This window comes from Balaenoptera borealis, assembly GCF_965194805.1.
Source record: "Balaenoptera borealis genome assembly, chromosome: 7".
NCBI lineage: Eukaryota > Metazoa > Chordata > Mammalia > Artiodactyla > Balaenopteridae > Balaenoptera > Balaenoptera borealis.
Window position 1 is genome coordinate 89,284,048 of NC_138864.1, and position 19,130 is coordinate 89,303,177.

The 19,130-nt window shown below is 41.6% G+C and overlaps 1 protein-coding gene across 9 annotated transcripts in view; it reads right to left on the reverse strand.

The window, feature by feature from the left end:
* The window catches only part of ELMO1 (engulfment and cell motility 1), a 552,023-nt gene that overhangs the window by 419,164 nt on the left and 113,729 nt on the right, over positions 1-19,130 (reverse strand). For 8 of the 9 annotated variants that reach the window (XM_082399508.1, XM_082399510.1, XM_082399509.1 and 5 more), the window contains 2 exons: positions 9,844-9,884; positions 8,767-8,839 (listed from right to left, as the gene is read on the reverse strand). In XM_082399508.1, coding sequence (XP_082255634.1) covers positions 8,767-8,839; positions 9,844-9,884 — 114 coding nt within the window. Of the gene's footprint in view, positions 1-1,151; positions 1,244-8,766; positions 8,840-9,843; positions 9,887-19,130 lie in introns of those variants that run through there. The other variant, XM_082399514.1, reaches the window with a different exon arrangement.

The window sequence follows — 19,130 nt, forward strand, 5'->3', positions numbered from 1 at the left end:
ATCTAAAAAATAAAGTGCTGTACAACTTTGTAAATATGCTAGAAGCCATTGCATTGTACACTTGAAACGGTAGTTTTTATGGTGTATGAATTATATCTCAATTAAGATGTTAAAAGCTTATTGGCACAGCGCTTGGCACATATGGGAAGTCAGTACAAGTTTCTTTTCTTGAATACATGCATGCATGGCTCTTTTCCTCCTGGCATGGCTGGGTTTTTTCGACAGCCCTGGATTATGAGCTGGCAGATCCAGGACAAGCAGCCTGTCCAGAAGAGTCCAGTGCTTTCTAAAGGCTGGTGACAGGCATACAAGCAGCGAGTAGGGCAAGAAGCATCCATACCAGAAGTCAGGTTCAGTTACAAATCAAAAAAGAAAGAATTCAGCAGCAAGGCACAGGTGAACGTGGAGTCTTTAACAAAGGGAGAGCAGGCAGCAGGGTATGAGAAAGGCAAGAGATGGGGCAACAGGGCAGCATGAGAGAAATGCTGGGAGCCAGGAGCCCCAGAAGAGCTGAAGAGCCAGGGCGAGGTGAAAAGCGGGACCGTCTTTCTTTGCCCATTTCTGCCTGCTGAGAGCCAGTCCCGGAGGCACTGGCCCAGATCAGCAGGTGGCAACCCATGCTCATCACACCTGGCTGAGGGATAACTTGCTGAGGCAGCCACAGTGGCTTCTGTTGAACAAATCCGGAATCTTTTACCACAAGCAGCAGCACAAAAAGGAATGTCGCATAGGATGTGTGGCTAGGTTAGGAAATTTACAATGTTCCTGGGCTCTGGTTTGCTCAAATTAAAATGCCTGTCCCAGTGAAAGTTCTTTGATCAAGAGTAACGGAGACCCAAGTACAGCGGATTCAGGGGAAGGACTGAAAAGCCACAGGATATCCTCTCACAGGGATGCAAAGACAGGAAACAGAAAGCAGAGAGGAAATCAGGATTGGAAGCCGCTCCCTCTCCCCATCCTCTGACTCCCTCACAGGCCTTCATCCCTACTTATCTCAATCCTTTCTGCAGACTGGTGTTACTCTGGGTACTTATGGCCGGGGCTGCAAAGCCCCACACTCAGCTTGTAGGAAGGTGCATCTGCCCTGACACCACAACAGCTCTGACTCCATCTCACCTTCCCGTTCTAGCACGCATCATCACCCAACTCACCTCTCCATTTCAGATTCCCGGAAGAGAAGCACGGTGCGGGGGCGGCCAGGGGGGCTCGGCTAGGGTAAGGTGTCAATTTCTGGTCCCCTTAGCTGTTGGGGGCAATAGAGAAGGGACACATGGCACCAGGCCATAGGCTGCCCCTCCTAGGAGCCAGTGGACCGGACCGGCAGCTCCCCAGGAAAAGACATGCCTCAGTTTGCTTTGTATTCTATTTGGTGCTGGTGCTGGCGGTGCTGGTGTGTGTATTACCTTCTTCAGGGAAGAACACATTCCAAACACGAGGCTTCCTTAAACTACTTAACATACAGCACTTGCATTTATTCTCCCTAGTTAATCCCCCACCTCGTAAATATTTTCAGTGACTTTCAAACATTTTTGACCCCAGGGTAAAAAATAAGACGAAACATTATTACATATGAATGCACATGAAACGAATATTTCACAAAACAACACATGTAACACACTTTGAGTGTTTTCTATCCTGCTATAGTCCATTTTTTAATGCTCCTTCAACCTACTAAATTGATTTACCACCCACTAACAAGTGATGACCAACGGTTTGAAAAGCCCACTATTACCTCTATTGTCCTGTAATTTTATCATTCAAAAACAATTTTACACTCTTCACATTATACTCATATAGAAGAAAATTCCCCAATCCTTTCCCAATAATACCCCACACCCCACAACATTTTAGCCACTTTTAAAAGATGAAGCAAGTGCACCAGAGATGTCTAGTGCATTGAACTGTTTTCATTACAGTGTCCTTGAGGCAGTCACATGACACCCCTGTGCTCAATTTGTTTAGTGACCAATAAGGACTCACGCCCTTGGGTTAACCAACCCAGCTGAGAAGCACCAACCATTGTCTCTGTGCAAAGCCAACCTTCCCACACAGGGATGGAACCAGTTCCCTTGGGCTCACCAGCCTCGTTCCAAATGAAAAAGAAACTCTGCTGGTAGTGTGTGTATCTCTGGGGAATTTCTAAGGCAAATTACTTCGTTCAGCAATGCTGACGCAATTGGGTTATTGGGTCATGGGTGTAAATAGGATCAAATGCTTTTTGGAGGACCAAGAGGTAGTAGAATGAGGACTGTCAGTAGAGGAAACCAGGGAGGTAAAATAGAGATGGAAAGATGGATTTCCACCTCCCGCACCAAGAACTGGTGTGCCTTCTTCCATCTGTGGCACAGCATGACGAGAACTGCCGAGATTCCTGCCTGTCCCACAGCACGGCCCAAGAGCACAGGACACTGGCTCTGGAGCCAGACTTCCTGTGTCCATCCCTGCTCTGTTGCTTACACCCCTGAGCCTCAGTTGTGCCCTCCAGAGAATGGAGCAGGTAACAATAAAACCTGGTTCACAGGCTTCCTGTGAAAGACTCAAGTACGACAAAGAGCCCACGTGAAGCGAAGCGTTTAGCTCAGCGCCTGCCACATAGCAAGCATCCAACAAATGATCAGGACAGTTGTTACCATCCCCCCGACTGATGCCCCAGCTGACCTGTGAAGGTGCCTAAAACTCACACACAAGAGTTCTGTCTTTGAATGAATATGTTTCCCGTTAGTTTCTCAAAGTTCAGTTCAGACATGGTTAGCCCACTCCAGGACCCTTTTGGATCCCTCTTCTCTTCTATAATCACTTGGTTCCTTCCTCTTCTTCCTCAAAACCTGTGCCCACTTCAAGGTATTCTTCCCCCACTAGACCCTGAGATCCATGCATGCAGAGAACGCAAGGGACTCATCTCACTGAGCTCTTTGTAGAGCCCAGTGCTTCAAGTGTGACAGCTGAACTGGATTCCACACGATGGTTGACGAGTCTCCTGACCCGGGTCGGACAAACAAGTCCCAGGGATACACAAGCCCTGTCTGCCCAGGGATTCGGGGAAGCTCAAGGCCTGTCTGAGAACACAGAGCACCTAGGAAGTGGGAATGGCATTAAAACGGGGTGCCCTTCAAATGACCCCACTTCTTTCCCTGAAAGTTCCTGGGGCCAGCTTTGCAGAGAGGGCCTGGATGAGAAATGGATATCTCTATTCTTACAAAATAAAAACTTACAGAAATAAGATACTGCCATGGTATATCACTGTACTTCACACATTCTGAAGTAGGTCTTAGCACAGGGGGACCAAAATACCATCCTGAAATCGTGAGAAAACTTCAGTTGTCCACAAGTACAGGATCTCCTAAAGGTGCCCTCTACCATGGCCCATGCTTTCTGGGGACCCACCTGTCTGCATGCTTAGGGTTAAGGATGACAAGGCAATTTTCCTGTTTGCCTAAAAAATATGGTATTAATGCAATAATACTACCTTAGACAATTATACAATCCAGACCAAAGGCAAATGAAAATGTGTTTTGCTGATCCCCAGTGACTGGAAGATTATCTGTTACAACTTCCTCCAAGCCATTCTCTTAAGGAATAAAAAGGTCACAGACTAAAGCTGGTAACCAATGCTCACAGGGTGTAACTTCCTATATTTATTGTCCTGAGGCAATTACCATCAGGATCACTGGCCTGGTGTCAGCAAAAAAAAAGGAGCATCATAAACAAACCAGGGCCCAGGTAGTGGGGACAGAGGGTTTCCAGGAGGTGGCATAGACAACTTTGGAGGCAGACCCACCTGGGTCCAAGCCTCAGCTCAACCACTGCCCATCTGTATGACCTAAACGGGTTGTTGCATAATCTCTCTCTGTCTCACTTTCCTCATTGTAAAATGGAGATAATAATAACCTGCCTCATCGGACTGGAATGAAGATAATGGACTAAAACGCTTAGCCCTCTCTTCTCTGTAAAATTCTTTCTTGGAAGACAAATTCCACTGGAAAACTTAAAGTAAACAAATGGGACTACATCAAATTAAAAAGCTTCTGCACAGCAAAGGAAACCATCGACAAATGAAAAGGCAATATATGGAAAAGAGAGAAATATCTGCAAATCATACATCTGATAAGGGGTCAATATCCAAAATACATAACAAACTCACACAACTCAATAGAAAAAAAAGAGAAAAAAGCCCAATTTAAAAAATGGGCAGAGAAAGTGAATAGACATTTTTCCAAAGAAGACATACAAACAGCCAACACGTATATGACTAATCAACATCACTAATCATCAGGGAAATGCAAATTAAAACCACAGTGAGAAATCACCTCACACCTGTTAGAATGGTTATTATCAAAAACAAAAAAAGAGAGAGATAAGTGCTGGTAAGGATGTGAACAAAAGAGAACCCTCATACACTGTTGGTGGGAATATAAATTGGTATAGGCACTATGGAAAACAGCATGAAGATTCCTCAAAAAATCAAAAATAGAACTACAATAAGGATCCAACCGTCCCACTTCTGGGTATATATCCAAAGGAAATGAAAACAGGGTATCGAAGAGGTATCTGTATTCCCATATCCACTGCAGCATTATTCACAACTGCCAAGATATGGAAACAACCTAAGTGATGTCAACGTATGAATGGATAAAGAAGATGTGGTAGATATATACAATAGAATACTATTCAGCCATGAGAAGGAAGAAAATCCTGCCATTTGCAACAACATGGATGAACCTTGAGGGCATCATGCTAAAGGAAACAAGTCAGACAGAGAAAGACAAACACTGCATGGAATCACTTATCCGTGGAATCTTAAAAAAAAGTCAAACTCATTGAAACAGAGAGTAGAAAAAATGGTTGCCAGGGGCTGAAGGGTTGGGGGAAACAGAAATAAGTAACTAAAAGGGTACAACATTTCAGGTTATAATATGACTAGGTCTCAGGATCTAATGTAAAATATGGTGACTTAGTTGATAGCACTGTATTGTATAATTGAAATTTGCTAAGAGAGTAGAATTTAGATGTTTTCACCAAATAAATAAATAGCGATGATGGATATGTTAATTAACAGGATGGGAATCCTTTCACAATGTATACGTATATCAAATGACCATGACATATGCTTAAATATCTTACAATTTTGTTTGTCAATTACACCTCCATAAAGCTGAAAAATACACAATTCACTTTTTATTTTGTATTTTCTCTCTCTGTCTCTGAGACATCACCCTGAAATATGAAAGTTTCTGGGGCAGAATTTGAACTTGTAAATAGCTGAATCTTAACTTTCTCTAAGGCATTTGCATGCTATGCTTCTGCTGAATGCTGCTCAACAACGTGACATTTATTCCCCCTGCGATGAAAAACAGAAGTTAATGGCCCAATAAGCAAATAAAGACAATTTCAGAAAATGGGCTTGGATAACATGAGAAAAGCAGGGGAGGTGCCTTCCTGAGGATCTTAGTAGAGAATCACAAGCATCTATCAGTTACAGAATATGTTAGCTTGTCCAGCCAGGGCTGGAGAATTTTTCTTCTTTAAAATTACAGGTGGGGCTTCCCTGGTGGTGCAGTGGCTGAGAATCTGCCTGCTAATGCAGGGGACACGGGTTCGAGCCCTGATCCGGGAAGATCCCACATGCCATGGGGCAACTGGGCCCGTGTGCCCCAACTGCTGAAGCCTGCGCACCTAGAGCCCGTTCTCCAAAAACGAGAGAGGCCACCACAGTGAGAAGCCCGCGCACCACAACAAAGAGTGGCCCCCTCTCGCCATGGCTAGAGAAAGACTGCGTGCAGCAACAAAGACCCAATGCAGCCAAAAATAAAAAAAAAAAAAAAAAAAAAATTACAGGTGATATTTTATCTGTGTCAGAGGAAGGGAGACCACCTCACATACAAGGGAAAGTCATAACTAAGAACATGCACAAGTTTCGAAAATTAGTCACCGGTTACCATGGTAACACAAATATCACCTAACAACTCACTGGGCTGTAAGTAACAAAGATGATGCTAAATACATTATTTAAAAAAAAAAAAAAATGGGAAATGGGCTCTATTTTTAAGAATACTTGCAAAGAACTAGATGGACCTAACCGCAGACTGAAGGCGGCCCATGTTTGCCCCTGTGGACCCAGGATTCAAGGTCCATCTCCTGCCCTTTGTGTGTCACGTTCTGTGTCACATGCATACACTGTGCTCAGTGACAGCTGTAGGAGGAAGAGTGATGACATTTTACCTACAAACAAAGAGCTGCAATTGGGAAAATGAGCCTTCTCATTCCTTAAACTTTTAGTAAAGGAAGACTCCTCACTACTGGCCAATGAAGAGAGACAGACAGATTGATGACAGATTTAGGTGGCAGTCCCTTTAAATTCAACATTAAGGATTTCCTCAGGCCAAACAAGATCTCTCAGAAAATAACTAGGATGCCCAATAAAATAATAATTTTCTCATTGTCCTGAGTAGTTTGAATTTTCTGATATTAATGTTAATATCAGAAAATTAGTTATTAATGTTAGATATTAATGTTAATTAGAGTAAAAGCATAAATAGTATATGAATTTTTAAATTATTCTAAGAATTGGCTGCACACAAACACTTTTCTAAATGAAACTTAGCACTTGACCTCTGTTCATAGTGCACAGTGCCTGGGACACTCGGGTCCCATCTCTTCAGAAAAGTGGCCCCAGAGCAGTGTTCCTCCAAGTGGTCCCTGGGTACCTGCATCAGAATTCCACAGAGGGCTCTTAAACTGCAAAACCCTAGGCCATATCCAAGGCTTGCTCATTCTGAGTCTCTGGGGTTGCGATCTGAAAAATCTACATTTTTTTTTTTTTTTTGGCTGTGTTGGGTCTTCGTTTCTGTGCGAGGGCTTTCTCTAGTTGTGGCAAACGGGGGCCACTCTTCATCGCAGTGTGCGGGCCTCTCACTATCGCGGCCTCTCTTGTTGCGGAGCACAGGCTCCAGACGCGCAGGCTCAGTAGTTGTGGCTCGTGGGCTCTAGAGCGCAGGCTCAGTAGTTGTGGCTCACGGGCCCAGTTGCTCCGCGGCATGTGGGATCTTCCCAGACCAGGGCTCGAACCCGTGTCCCCTGCATTGGCAGGCAGATTCTCAACCACTGCGCCACCAGGGAAGCCCCCCTCTACATTTTTAAATGATTCTCCCTGTGGTGCTTATGTTCTCTAGTCTGAGAATTCCATCCTTAGTAATCACCGATACATTGAGGTCTCCTGAGAATGATGACAGAAGACAGGACAGCCACCAGGGGACACAAGCCAATACAGTTAATCAAAGGCAGAGCTAACTGTGACTCAATGGCTTTTGGGGCACAGCCTAAGGTAAAAAACTAGCACAATATACTAGTATTATATACAGGTGTGTGTGTGACATAAGTTTTTCAGAAACAGCACAGGTGATGTACTGGCACCTATTCTACTCTATTATATTCCAATTTTTAATGCTATGAACACCAACTAAATTGATTTCACTACCCATTGAATGGTGATGTTTGAAAAACACTATTATAACTTCTGTTGTCCTATAATTTTATCACTTAATACTTTTTACACTGTTTCATATTATATCCTAAATAGTAGACAGCCATCCAATCTTTTCCAATAATACCCCAAAAGTCACAATATTTTAGTTACCTTTAAAAGGTGAACCAAGGTAAAATGAGACAGTCTTCTGTTTAAGGGTATCAACAACAATACATTCAACTGCTAACATTTATCTTTGATTTATTTATATCCTCTTTATCTCACCGAGAATAGCATGCAGATCATATAAATATAAAAGGAATGAAAAATCTGAAGAAAATGAAGCAAGGGGGAAATAAAGACAGAAAACTGTTTGCGGAATGAATCAAAGCAACAAGTAAAAGGAATAAATACAACACAGGCCAGGAAATCTAGTCCACTTGTTAACTCTCAGCTTTCTGGCAATCAGTGTGCAGAAGAAAACATGATCAGTTATGAAAATTCCAGGGACCATCTGGGAAGAATAAAGCACTTTTTTCTGTGGTTTATTACCCCTGCGATATTGGCCAAGCCATCTGACTTCTATGATTCAGTTTCTTATCTGTTAACCAAAGCCACTGTGGTTTCCATCACAGGTTAGTCTTGAGGACAAAATCAACAAACAGAGGTAATGTGCTTGGCCCAGTTCCTGGCACATAGTAGGTGCTGAATAAATGTTGGTTTTCCTTTCTCTTATCAGGGATCTCTAAGATATTAATTGTACTTGCTGCCAGAGCCACTGTAGTCTTCATAATTCCCTCCTTCTCCTCCAAGCTTCCTAAAGAGTTAAAATCACCCAAGAAGAAAGCAGCGTTCCCAAGAACCACAGAACACTCAGTGCCTACACAATGCCACCTTCAAAATGGGTTCTTGTCATTCTTTCAATTACTTTAAGCAGGGCTTAGAGGTTATTCTGAAAAAAAAAAATTCTGAGAAAGGAAAGCTAGACTAAGTCATTAAGTGTCGAATAAATGCTTTAACCAAGCAATAAGAAAGAGAGATAATTAGTAAATTCACAGTTAGAAGGCAAATGCTGTTGCTAAAACAGGACGCAGAAACATATTTGGTCTTCACTCTTGAATGGGCTAAATATCCCCTTGTTAATACTCAAGTAGCAGTTGTTTGCTTTGCAGACTCTATTTTTGTGGATGGTAGAGATACAAAATTTAGATCAGCATGTTTAGTCCTGAGTAGAGGAAACATCAGTTATGTTTTAATTTCCTTTAAATATAAGTGTCCCAGATTAAATAACACGGTTGACCTACCTTTTCTGTGATATAGAAGTTTGAACTATCAGCATGCTGCAGTGCAAAGTATTCATGGTTGGCAAGGGACCACCTGAAAAATACAAGCATAAACTGATCAGAAAAACAAAAAAAGGGTCATTTTCTTGTTTACAGTTTGATAGAGTTAGATGAAATAAACACCCTATGACTGGAATTGAGCCAGTACCCAAGATACCCACAGTGCAGTTCCTAAAACAAAATGGCATTAGCCCCCCTTTCATGACCCTGAGACCAACCATTCCAGATGTGGGTCATCTAGGTGTTATTCCAAGCCTATTGCTCACCTTTAGGCATTTTATCTTCATGGCTTTGAGGGAAGGGTATTTAAATATAAAGTTCCATTCCTCCCTATTATGAAGGAGTGAGTGGAGCAGAGAGAGGAAAACAAAGGAAATGAGTGCAACTTAAATTTTTGATAATTGCTACATTTCAATTGTCTCTGTAGTCTACAGTCCCCAATCGGTATGCTTGCTGTAGCTTGGAACATTCCAATTAAGGATCCCAGGTCTTAAATAAATTCCAGGTAATACTCTATTCACACTTCTGCTTTAAAAATAAAAAAGCCTCATGCAACTTCCATATGAATGTGCTTTTCCTTTGGATTGTTAGAGCAACCCCAGAGAAGTAGGACAGTTCACTATCATTGTGGAGTTCCACATGGCAGCACAACCACCCATTGACCTGTCTTTTAAATTATTTTATCTTCTATGGGCACCTGAGTGGCCCTCTCATTTTATACCAGATGAAGTGTGTACTTAACCTCAGGAACTTACACTGCTCCCCGGTGAGCAGGATGAATGAACCACAACTTTTCAAAATAAATAAAATCAACTCCAGTGTCTACATATCAGCCATTCTACACTTTCTGTTCTTTGAGAAACAGTGATAATTTTTTTGGTTGAAAAGGCATGGAAATCTTACATAGCAATTCTTGGTGTCTTTTGGCAGGTCAAATAGTGACTTAGTGAATAATATTTAATGATTGCTCAAGAATATTTTATTTGCCTTTCAATTTGTGGATTGGAGCTTCCCGGATAAATCCTGAGTAACACTTACCCATCACAGACTTCCTTTATTATTGCAGACAGTGGTTTTTTCTGAAAAATAGAAAAAAAGGAAATACTTTCTGTCAGTTTCATTTCATCATTTTAAATTTAAAAAAAAAAAGAAGAAGAAGAGGCCTAATAAAGAGATATCTAAGTAAGAAGAATTTACATTTGCTATTCTTGGTTGTGTCAGTGAGTCTGTTGTTTTTCTCAAGGTAATAATCGACCAGCCATCACCACCAACTGTATTAATGATTTATCACCCTTGTGGTCATTTTTTCTACACTTTAACATTGCTAATTGAAAAAAAAACATATATCATATTTAACTTAGCCACATTAAAATCAGGATGAAACGTAGCTTTGGTCAAAGATCTCACAGGCAATGACAATCCCCAAGGTCAAATGATAACCAGAATTCCTCAAGAGTAGCACATGAATCGGGCAACCAGCAGTTTCATTTTACGCAAACAAGCTTGGATGTGGGATATTTTTATGAGAACATGAGGCAAATGGAATATGAAGCATGGTGACATTGTTCCTACAAAGTACATAGAATTCTTCCCCCAACTGTGGCCCATGCAAATGCCAATCACACAGCAGCTTGAGCAGGACACACTCGAGTAATGGGACCATGACACCATGTGCCATGGTGCCAACTGGCGGCTGACTACAGCTGTGCTCTTGGCCTAACAGCCACAGCTGTGCTCCGCCTGCCTCCAGATTGAAAGAATGTAGTGAAGAGACACACACAGCTCACCCAGAGATGTCGAAACTCTTTCTGCTTTGGATGCAAACAGACCCTGGCTATCTCCTGGGATGGGCAGTAGTGTGTCAAGCAAAGGAACACATCACAGACAAGAAACAAATGGGGAAGAGAAATCAAAGAAATGCAACACATGGCCCTGGATTTTCAGATACAGCCATAGAAAAGCATCTAAACATGTTCTCCTCCTGTCCCTCTGAGGGGCACTGTGGTATGGGGGAAGGAATTCTGAGTCAAGCAGACTCAGTTCAAATCCTAGCTATGTCAACCTCTCTGCAGTGAGACCTACAATTTCCTTAATTTGCTGAACCTCAACTAACTTACCTGTAAAATGGGCAGAGGACCTATCCACTCCTCAGAACTGTTATAAGAATTAAATTAAATTAAATTAAATTAAATTAAATTAAATTAAATTAAAATTAAAACAAAGGGCAAAAGATTCAAAAAAGAGTTAGGGCTCCACTTCCTTACCCCCTCACATCACCAAAAGACCTTGATTTCCTCTTTGCATCCTTGCCCTTGGACCCAATGCTGCTAGGTCTGCCCTCTTCGTTAGTTCTGAGCACTCCTCATAGTCCTTTCTAAGGGCCTCTAGGCCCTGATAAAAGCGCCAACACAGTCCTCAGTGTTCCTCCTATGCTCTCCCTCCCTCTGGAGCTCTAGGGTCTATGACTAAACCCACCACTATGTTTTCAAAAGAATGTCTGCCTACACCTACAACTATAAATGCAGTGGGCAGAAAAGGGACCTAGAATTGTTGAGGGGTGGAAAGATGGTAAGTATTCCTGACATTCTGAGTTGGTCTCCTTTAGAATAAGATTGGAAACGGAGATTGGGTTCTACAGTGAGGTTACAGGTTACACAACTCCTAGACCTTTGCAAGAACTTGTCCATTGTTTATGGGTCTGGCTGTGAGTCAAGGGGCAAATGTGCTCTCACAACCAAAGGACAAAGGAGCTTTAGAAACAAAACTTTTCCCATAAGATTAGAATTTTGCACTTCCAGTTGCCAGAGACCTCTCCAGGCTATTGGTATTTCATGAGGACCTACTGGTCTCCTACCCTCCTAATCTTACTTCCTGTACCCTCAAAACTGAAATGTAAATAACAGGGCTGGATTTCAGACTTAAATTACATTGAAAGGACAGATCAGGCCAGGAAAGTATTGCTATTGATGCAGGAGAAAGCATTTAAATTACAGCTTTCAGAATTAGAATTCTTAGTCTAGGTAACTTAGAGGAATTTCTCAGATTTTAATTCAGGTCTGATTCATAGCTTCAGAATCAAACTTGAAAAGACAGAAGTCTATGGGCTTCTAGAACTGTCATATCTAGAACATTCTGAAGTTGGATATATGAAAGGAGTAAAGACTCTGGAAGAACAAAACTTAGAGATTTAATAGAGAAAGATTAAAGAAAAACTTTAAACCACAGAGGAAAAGGAATCATAGTTAACGGAACATAATGCACTCATAATGCAGCCTCACCAATTAAAACGAATGTTATGTAAGGACAGGGCTGGTCCCACGGCCCACTTCCTACACCTGTCCCCTCCGTTCTTTATCTGTTCCAATGAAACGTTGGCTCCACCGCCCAAACCTAATTCCAATGACTTTTCACAATTCTCATCTCCCTTAATCCATCCACCTTATTTGACAATATCATTACTACCTTCTTTTAGAAACACTCTTTCCAGAGCTGCTATATCTCCTTCAGTCTCCTACAGTTATAATCAATAATCCTTCAATAAAATTCAAGAGATCCTTCATTATTTCTCTTTTATCTCTAGCTTCCTAACTCCAAATTTCTGTTCCTATCTCTTCTGTTTTTACTTAATTGGTCAGTTCCTTATTCATTTCAACTGCCCAAAGTCTATAGCCTGATCCCAAACACCCTTGCAAATCTCTGACAGTTTGTTAGAAATAGCATGTTAACTCTCCTTCAAGCATTTTATTAAATATACAAACAAAAAAATCATCACTCTCACCATTCCCTACCCATCAATCTACCCCAATAATAGCATGCCCTTGCCCCCAGACTCCCTCCATCCCAGCCATGATTTCTGTGTCTCATTATGACACCACTACAGCCCAGAGCATCACTGACCTTTATTTCTTCACTCTCCAGTTCTGATTTGTTACAGGTGATGTAGCATTTTCCTCTGTGACATTCACATCATTACTTCTCACCTCCTCCTAACCACTCTTCTAAAATCCTGACACTCCTCCTTCCAACTCCTACCAGATAAGTCATACCCCAATTCCATCACCCTTAATTCTGCTTCCTCAGCCCCAGTGCCTTTCCTGAGTACCAGCCCATCACTACTAGCACTAACTACTTGCCATAAATTTCCTGTCAAGTGCTCCACTGGCCCATCAAACTCAGACTCCTATCTTCCATTAGTCCCTGCACCTGCCTCGCCTATTTCTGGCACTTCTTCCATGTACAGTTCTAGGGACCTTATCTTTGCCTTCTCTATTCTGTGATACACGGATATTTACAAGACACTGAGTCCCATCATTCCTTCTTCCACAACCTCTCTCCCCTTAATCCTTTCCAGATCTTACTACCACCTTTGGTTAAGAGTTCTCAGGATCTTGGCGCCAGATCCTTGCAAATAGGTCCTTGCATCTCCAGTTTCTTTGTCTCCAATCCCCACATTAACTATAATTAGGCAAAATCACGCTTTCCCCACAAACTTTACTCATGTCATTCTTTGGCTCCAGTATCCTTCATAGATCCCCCATGACCATCACCTATACAGTATAAATCCCTTAGCTTGTCATCCAAGGCCTTCCACAATCTGGTCTCAAGCAATCAAACTTTACTAATGTTGTACATGTTCCCCATGCTTCTGGATTAGCTGATGATTCATCCAAAAAAAATCCCACCCCCATACTTTCACTTAATGCCATTTGTTGAAATGTCCACCTCCTCCTTTCTGTTCCAACTCTAACAATGACACCTCCTCTAAGGAGATGTCCCTGATTTCCCCAGATAGAGATCAGTCCCTCTGTGCTTAGCACATTAAATATATCACTCCTAAGGACTTAGTATATCTGCCTTATCTTCTTGTCCCTTGAGAACAAGACACCTTAATTCATCTTTGTAACCTTCTCCACCCCTCAGTACTAGTTGCACAGTATACAGAGGAGACTCAGTACATTTCTGTTAAATGGAAAATCCACACATTCACTAACTTTCCTTTCAAAAACAAACAAACAAAAAAGGCTTGACTGTAAAAGTAAACCATTTCGAAGGACAGCCTGGACTAATCAGCACACATCCCACTTCCTACCAGGTAAACCACCGTGGGGTGGCTCTAAGCAGCTGCTCAGACACGCGAATGTTGTCACTACTCCCGTCACAGGCCACTCTGTGATTCACAGCTTGGAAGAGCATTGAGCCAGCCGGGTGATGAAGAGTATAATTCAGCAGGTATAATTGTCTCCATCCATTAGCAAGGCCACACAGGTAAGCAGGAACTACTCCTGTAAACAGGGACTGAATGAGATACCCCAAAAACACTCTTCTGGTAGCAGTGCTTTTCTCACTTCCTATACAAAGTCCTCAATTTGACGTGAGCCCCCTGCCTGACTTAAATTCTAAGCCAAAGGTCGGCTCTATGTTTTAGTTAACATTTGTTCAGGTTACATAAGATGTTTCTGTCTATCTGCCCAGTTCTCTATGACTTGGGAGTAGGGTGACAAGTGCAATGTCTTGGTAGCTTTTTGTAGACCCACGGAACAATTTGCCTTTCACCTCATTGAGACAAAAGCCCAGGAGAAAAGAAAATTTGATCTAAGAGGATGAAAACTGGTTCTTCTCCCTTTGATTCCATAAACTCTAAAGGAATGAAAACTAAACTCTACACTCGATATGAATATATCTGGATGTAGAATATTGAGGCACAATTATTTTAATTGCCTGAGCATGTTTTCATAACTTAAAAAAATTGTAACTAAATCCCTTAAGCTTTTTGTTCTGAAGGTCAAAACTGCCTTCTCAGACTCAGCAGTGAGAAGGGAAGAGCAGGAATGTTTTTAAGGATAACCCAGAGGGTTAGACAGTTACCAGATTTCCTTGTGCAGGGGATTGGGGATTATGTGCACTCTCTACCCCGTTCCCTTTAGCAACGGTGAGGTCATCTTGCAGCATAAGAAAGTATTTCTTCTCTTTATATTAATTTGGGAAAATCTTAATGATGGCACAAAAATTTTTTTTTGTCAAAGTATGCATTTCCATATGAATTTGATTGGAAAGGTACCATGTGCCAACAGTTCTATTCAAGGGGTAAGCTTTTTTTGGGGAAATTTATTCCTCCCTTTTTATTTTTACTTATTCTCCAAAAGGATTCCTTTATTCAACTTAATTTATCAAAGAGTAAGTCCAGAAAGCAAATTTCCTGTACAAAAAGATTTATCTACTTTTCATAAAATCACCTAGATTCCTGAGAATGGCCAAATTCCCTAGCAATTCATTTGTGATCTACATGTCTGCCTCTGTCCTCATATGGTCTTCTCTCCTGTTCTTATAAGGAGGATTTAGGGCCCACCCCAAATCCAGGGTGATCTCATCTCAAGATCCACAATTAAATATGCAAAAACCCTTTTTCCAAATAAGATCACCTTTGCATGTTCTGGGGGTTACGACTTGGACATACTTTTTGGGTCCACTATTAAACCTACTGCAATTGGGTAAGAAAAAAAAAAAATATTGTTTTAAGGATTAGAGAGAGAAAAGAATATATACTCTTTTTCCCTAATCCTGAAAGTGGATGTTGATCCTTCACTTTCCTTTCTAAACTCTCTCCTGCCTTTAATGAAATGCCAGTGTCAAAAATTCCTGAATCCATGTCACCCACTGTGACCCTTCTTCTAAGGTCTGGTCCTCCATTCCCAACAACCCCTGGTGGATGTCCTGCCACCCCTTCAAGATTAACACTTCATCTTCTTCCTCAGTAAACCAGATTCTCCCCCTGCCTCCCTTTCATCTCTTAAAAAAAAAAAAAAAAAATGATCACTCTCCCACCCAAAGCTCATGGCTGCTTTCAGGCATGAGAGAACCCCAAGAAGAAACATCCTTGGGAGTCCCCAGTTGTTTATTTCGGAGGTTGTGGAGTCCCATCTGCCTTGAAGCACGTTCTCCGGACACGACCCAGCTGCTGTCCCTCATCAGTGTCCCCTCCCTGATGAGTGCAGTTCCTGTTCAACCACCTGTTTCTGCCCATTGGCAGGGCACCTGGTCTGGAGTTATTACCCAGGCCAAATGCTCACCTCGGAGCTCTCAAGTCTGCTGCTGTCCACACTGATGCCTTGACACCAGCCCATGGAGGCTGGTAGCTTCCCCATCCGACGTGATACACGCTTGTCAGCAACTACGGATTGTGGGCTGCAGTTCCCACCTCTGACATCTAATTCTCAGGCCCAGGTCTGTCCTAAAATGGGCATCAACCCAAAAAGAAAGCTTGGCTTCATTGAAATCTTATTTATTTCAAATGTTTTTAAAGACGGGAGGGGAAAAATGCTTATGAGATGACAGTAAGTGAAGGGACACCAGAAAAGCATTTCGAATGCTGAATTTTTATCAACTAGCTTTTCTATACTTTCCCCCAACTATGAGCACTTGAATGACTTTAGAAAATGACTTCCTGGGGTTGAACCCCAACTTCTGCAGTCCCTGATTTTGTAGCTTTAGGCTTATTACTTCTCCTCTCGATGTTTCCATTTTCTTTTCTGAAAATAAAAGCAGTATCTTAAACATTTTAGGGTAGTGAAGATTAACCGAGAGGATGTATGTAAAGCCCTTGAAGTTGCACCTGGTACATAGCAAGGCATTGGATAAATGTGACCTATGAATAGGTTCTTTCATCTCTTAAATCCTGCTTGGATGCTTTGCAGGTACTTTTTTTAAAAGTTGGTTAAAGAAATTAAATACATGAATGAATGAGTATCCAATTCTTCCTTCTTCCTCAAGTGACGCCAACTCCCAGGGCTGCCTTTGGCACTCATCTCATCCTGTTCTTTATTCTTCAACTCATTTTCCTTTCTTCTGCTAACTAGATTATACTCGTTAGGATGCAGGGACTGCCTCTGAGACACCTTTGTCACCTCCCAAGCAAGTGGCTGCTAGGCCACAAGGATGCAATTAATGAACATTTTTTGATTAAGAACACTTCTTTTTTCAGACTTTTAGCTTCTTTCCCTTTCTTCTGGTCTCTTCCGACTGCCTCTGAAGCTCAGGCAGGAGCTAAAGATGGAAGACCGACAGCAAGAGGAAGACAGGAGCAATCCCCCATCACCACCACGCAGCTGCCCTTGCGTAGTGCCATTGTCATACAGCCCTGCAATTGCAAAACCATTTTCCACAAAGACTTAAAGTTTTTGGTCCCAGACTATTAAAAAGCCTTTCTCTAGTGCTTTAAAAGAATGTGACAGCTGCTTTATTTTGACACTTAGACAGCACTTGGGATTTTACTTTGCTTTTATAGATGGAAATTCATTGAACATATTCTGCACAGCAGTTATGAGTAATGTTGGCCCAGAAAGAAAAGAAGCCCAGCTTTCAAATGTCAGGACACCTCTGAGAAGGGATATGCGTGTTTACCACGGCTTAGCCTAGAATGTGACTGGGAGAAAATTTCATGTGCAATAACCCTTCTAGTTCCCGGAGGTGCCTCCTGACACTGTGTCAATGACACCAGTCATTTTACAACAGCGTTCTTCCTCCTCCATTGAGCCCGATGACTACTCTCCATGCTTCTGAGCCATATACCTTTAGTATGGAGGAATCCAATGTGTCCCGAGAGGTGTGTATGCATATTCTGTTTTCCTAATAGCTGCCTAAAAGTTAACGACAAAAACCACACTTTCCTGAGGCAAATTTAGCTGGTTCTTGGAAAGCAAGTATTTTGACAAGAGTTCCAATGTGAATCACTGACACAAGACTTCAGTGACTGTCAGAAATGACAAAGAGGGGAGCTCACAACTACATCTCCAGAGTAGTAAAACTATGTATCACATTAATTTTAAAAATTGAAAGATGACAGGCTATGCCACTTTTTTCTTGACAAATGATTTGTGTCTAAATGGTTTACTAAAAATGATTTGTTTCAAGCTTCATGAAACTAATGAAATATTAGATTCAGCAAGACAAAGTACAATCTTTGCATCATAAACAACACTGGACTATGTAAGTGAGCAAAGACAAAAAATAATTAGTACTCTCACGTATTAGTGGGTTAAAGAGGAATAGAAACACCTCTTTCTCTTTTAGGAATTGCGATATACTTCTACTCAGTAGAAACTGTGTTCCCCTTCAGTTGGAAGGGAAACTGCAATTTTAGAAAAGGACAGAAAGGTAGAGATGAACAATGTAAAAATAAAGCCCTACTCATATCAGTTATCTATTCTGAGCCTCCTTCCTTGTCCTTGACTATTTTACATTGTCCTAATATCAATGTTGCTATGGATATAAAATTTTTTTCCAAATTTCAACATCTCAGGCAGCAAAAGCAACAAATTTCCCAATTCCTGTATCCCTCTCTATCTTCCTTAATATCCGTCTTTTCCAAGAAGTACTCCCAGATGACTTGGGCCTGGCTGGCTGGCCATTTCATTCCACCATACCTTGAGTCAAGTGTCCTTTTTTATGTGGAAATGAGTGATTCACACTGTGACTCAATTCAGGTCTTAAGGTTTGCCTGTCTTCACTCCTGTGAAATAGTCTCCTTATTTGTGTCAAGTTCATATGTGGAAGGTTAATCGTATTTATGTGCATGGTATGAAAGTAAAAAAGTCAGACAGGTTCGGTAGGATAAACAGAAATGACTACTGACTCTGATGGACAGGGTGATATCAGGCCAGGTGGGTAGATATGAAAAAGCCAGATAAGCTCTGAAGGCAAAGTAGAGTTCAAGTTCAATTTAAACACAGGATTATGAAGGTTTATCAACTGCGAAGAAACTGAGATTGGGTGGAAGACAGCTGTCAAAGAATACTAAGAGGAACTAGTGGCAAAGGGAGTATTAAGAAGTGAGTTTACTTTTTTAATTTAGGGCTTTTTGTCCCCTTTTACTACTTGTCTCACTTTGCCATGTAGTTGCTTTACTTTGTTTATGAGTGGATGCACTAATGCCTATTCATCCTTCTTTCTAGAGTGCTAATGGATGTGCTGAGATACCTGCCAGCAAGTAGTGGAGGAAGTGAGCTTCCAAGTCTCAAAGATATGTCCCATGAATGTGACCACAGCAACCTGAGGCTAAACCACAGCCTTAAAGAACAATAAAACAGGCTCTTCTGGAAGGGTCTGGAATATCCAAACAATGGCCACAACCTCATGCACTTTCTAAAACTCCCTTACCTTTGACATGTTATCAACCCAGACTTTCATTATCTAGCATCACTTGGCTAGCCCTTCTGATAATAATGATAATAGCGGTAGCTACTATTTATTGAGTGACTACCATATATCCCCTACAAGATGATGTTACTAAGTCTACATTACAAATGAGAAAACTGTAAGAGGATCTGGAG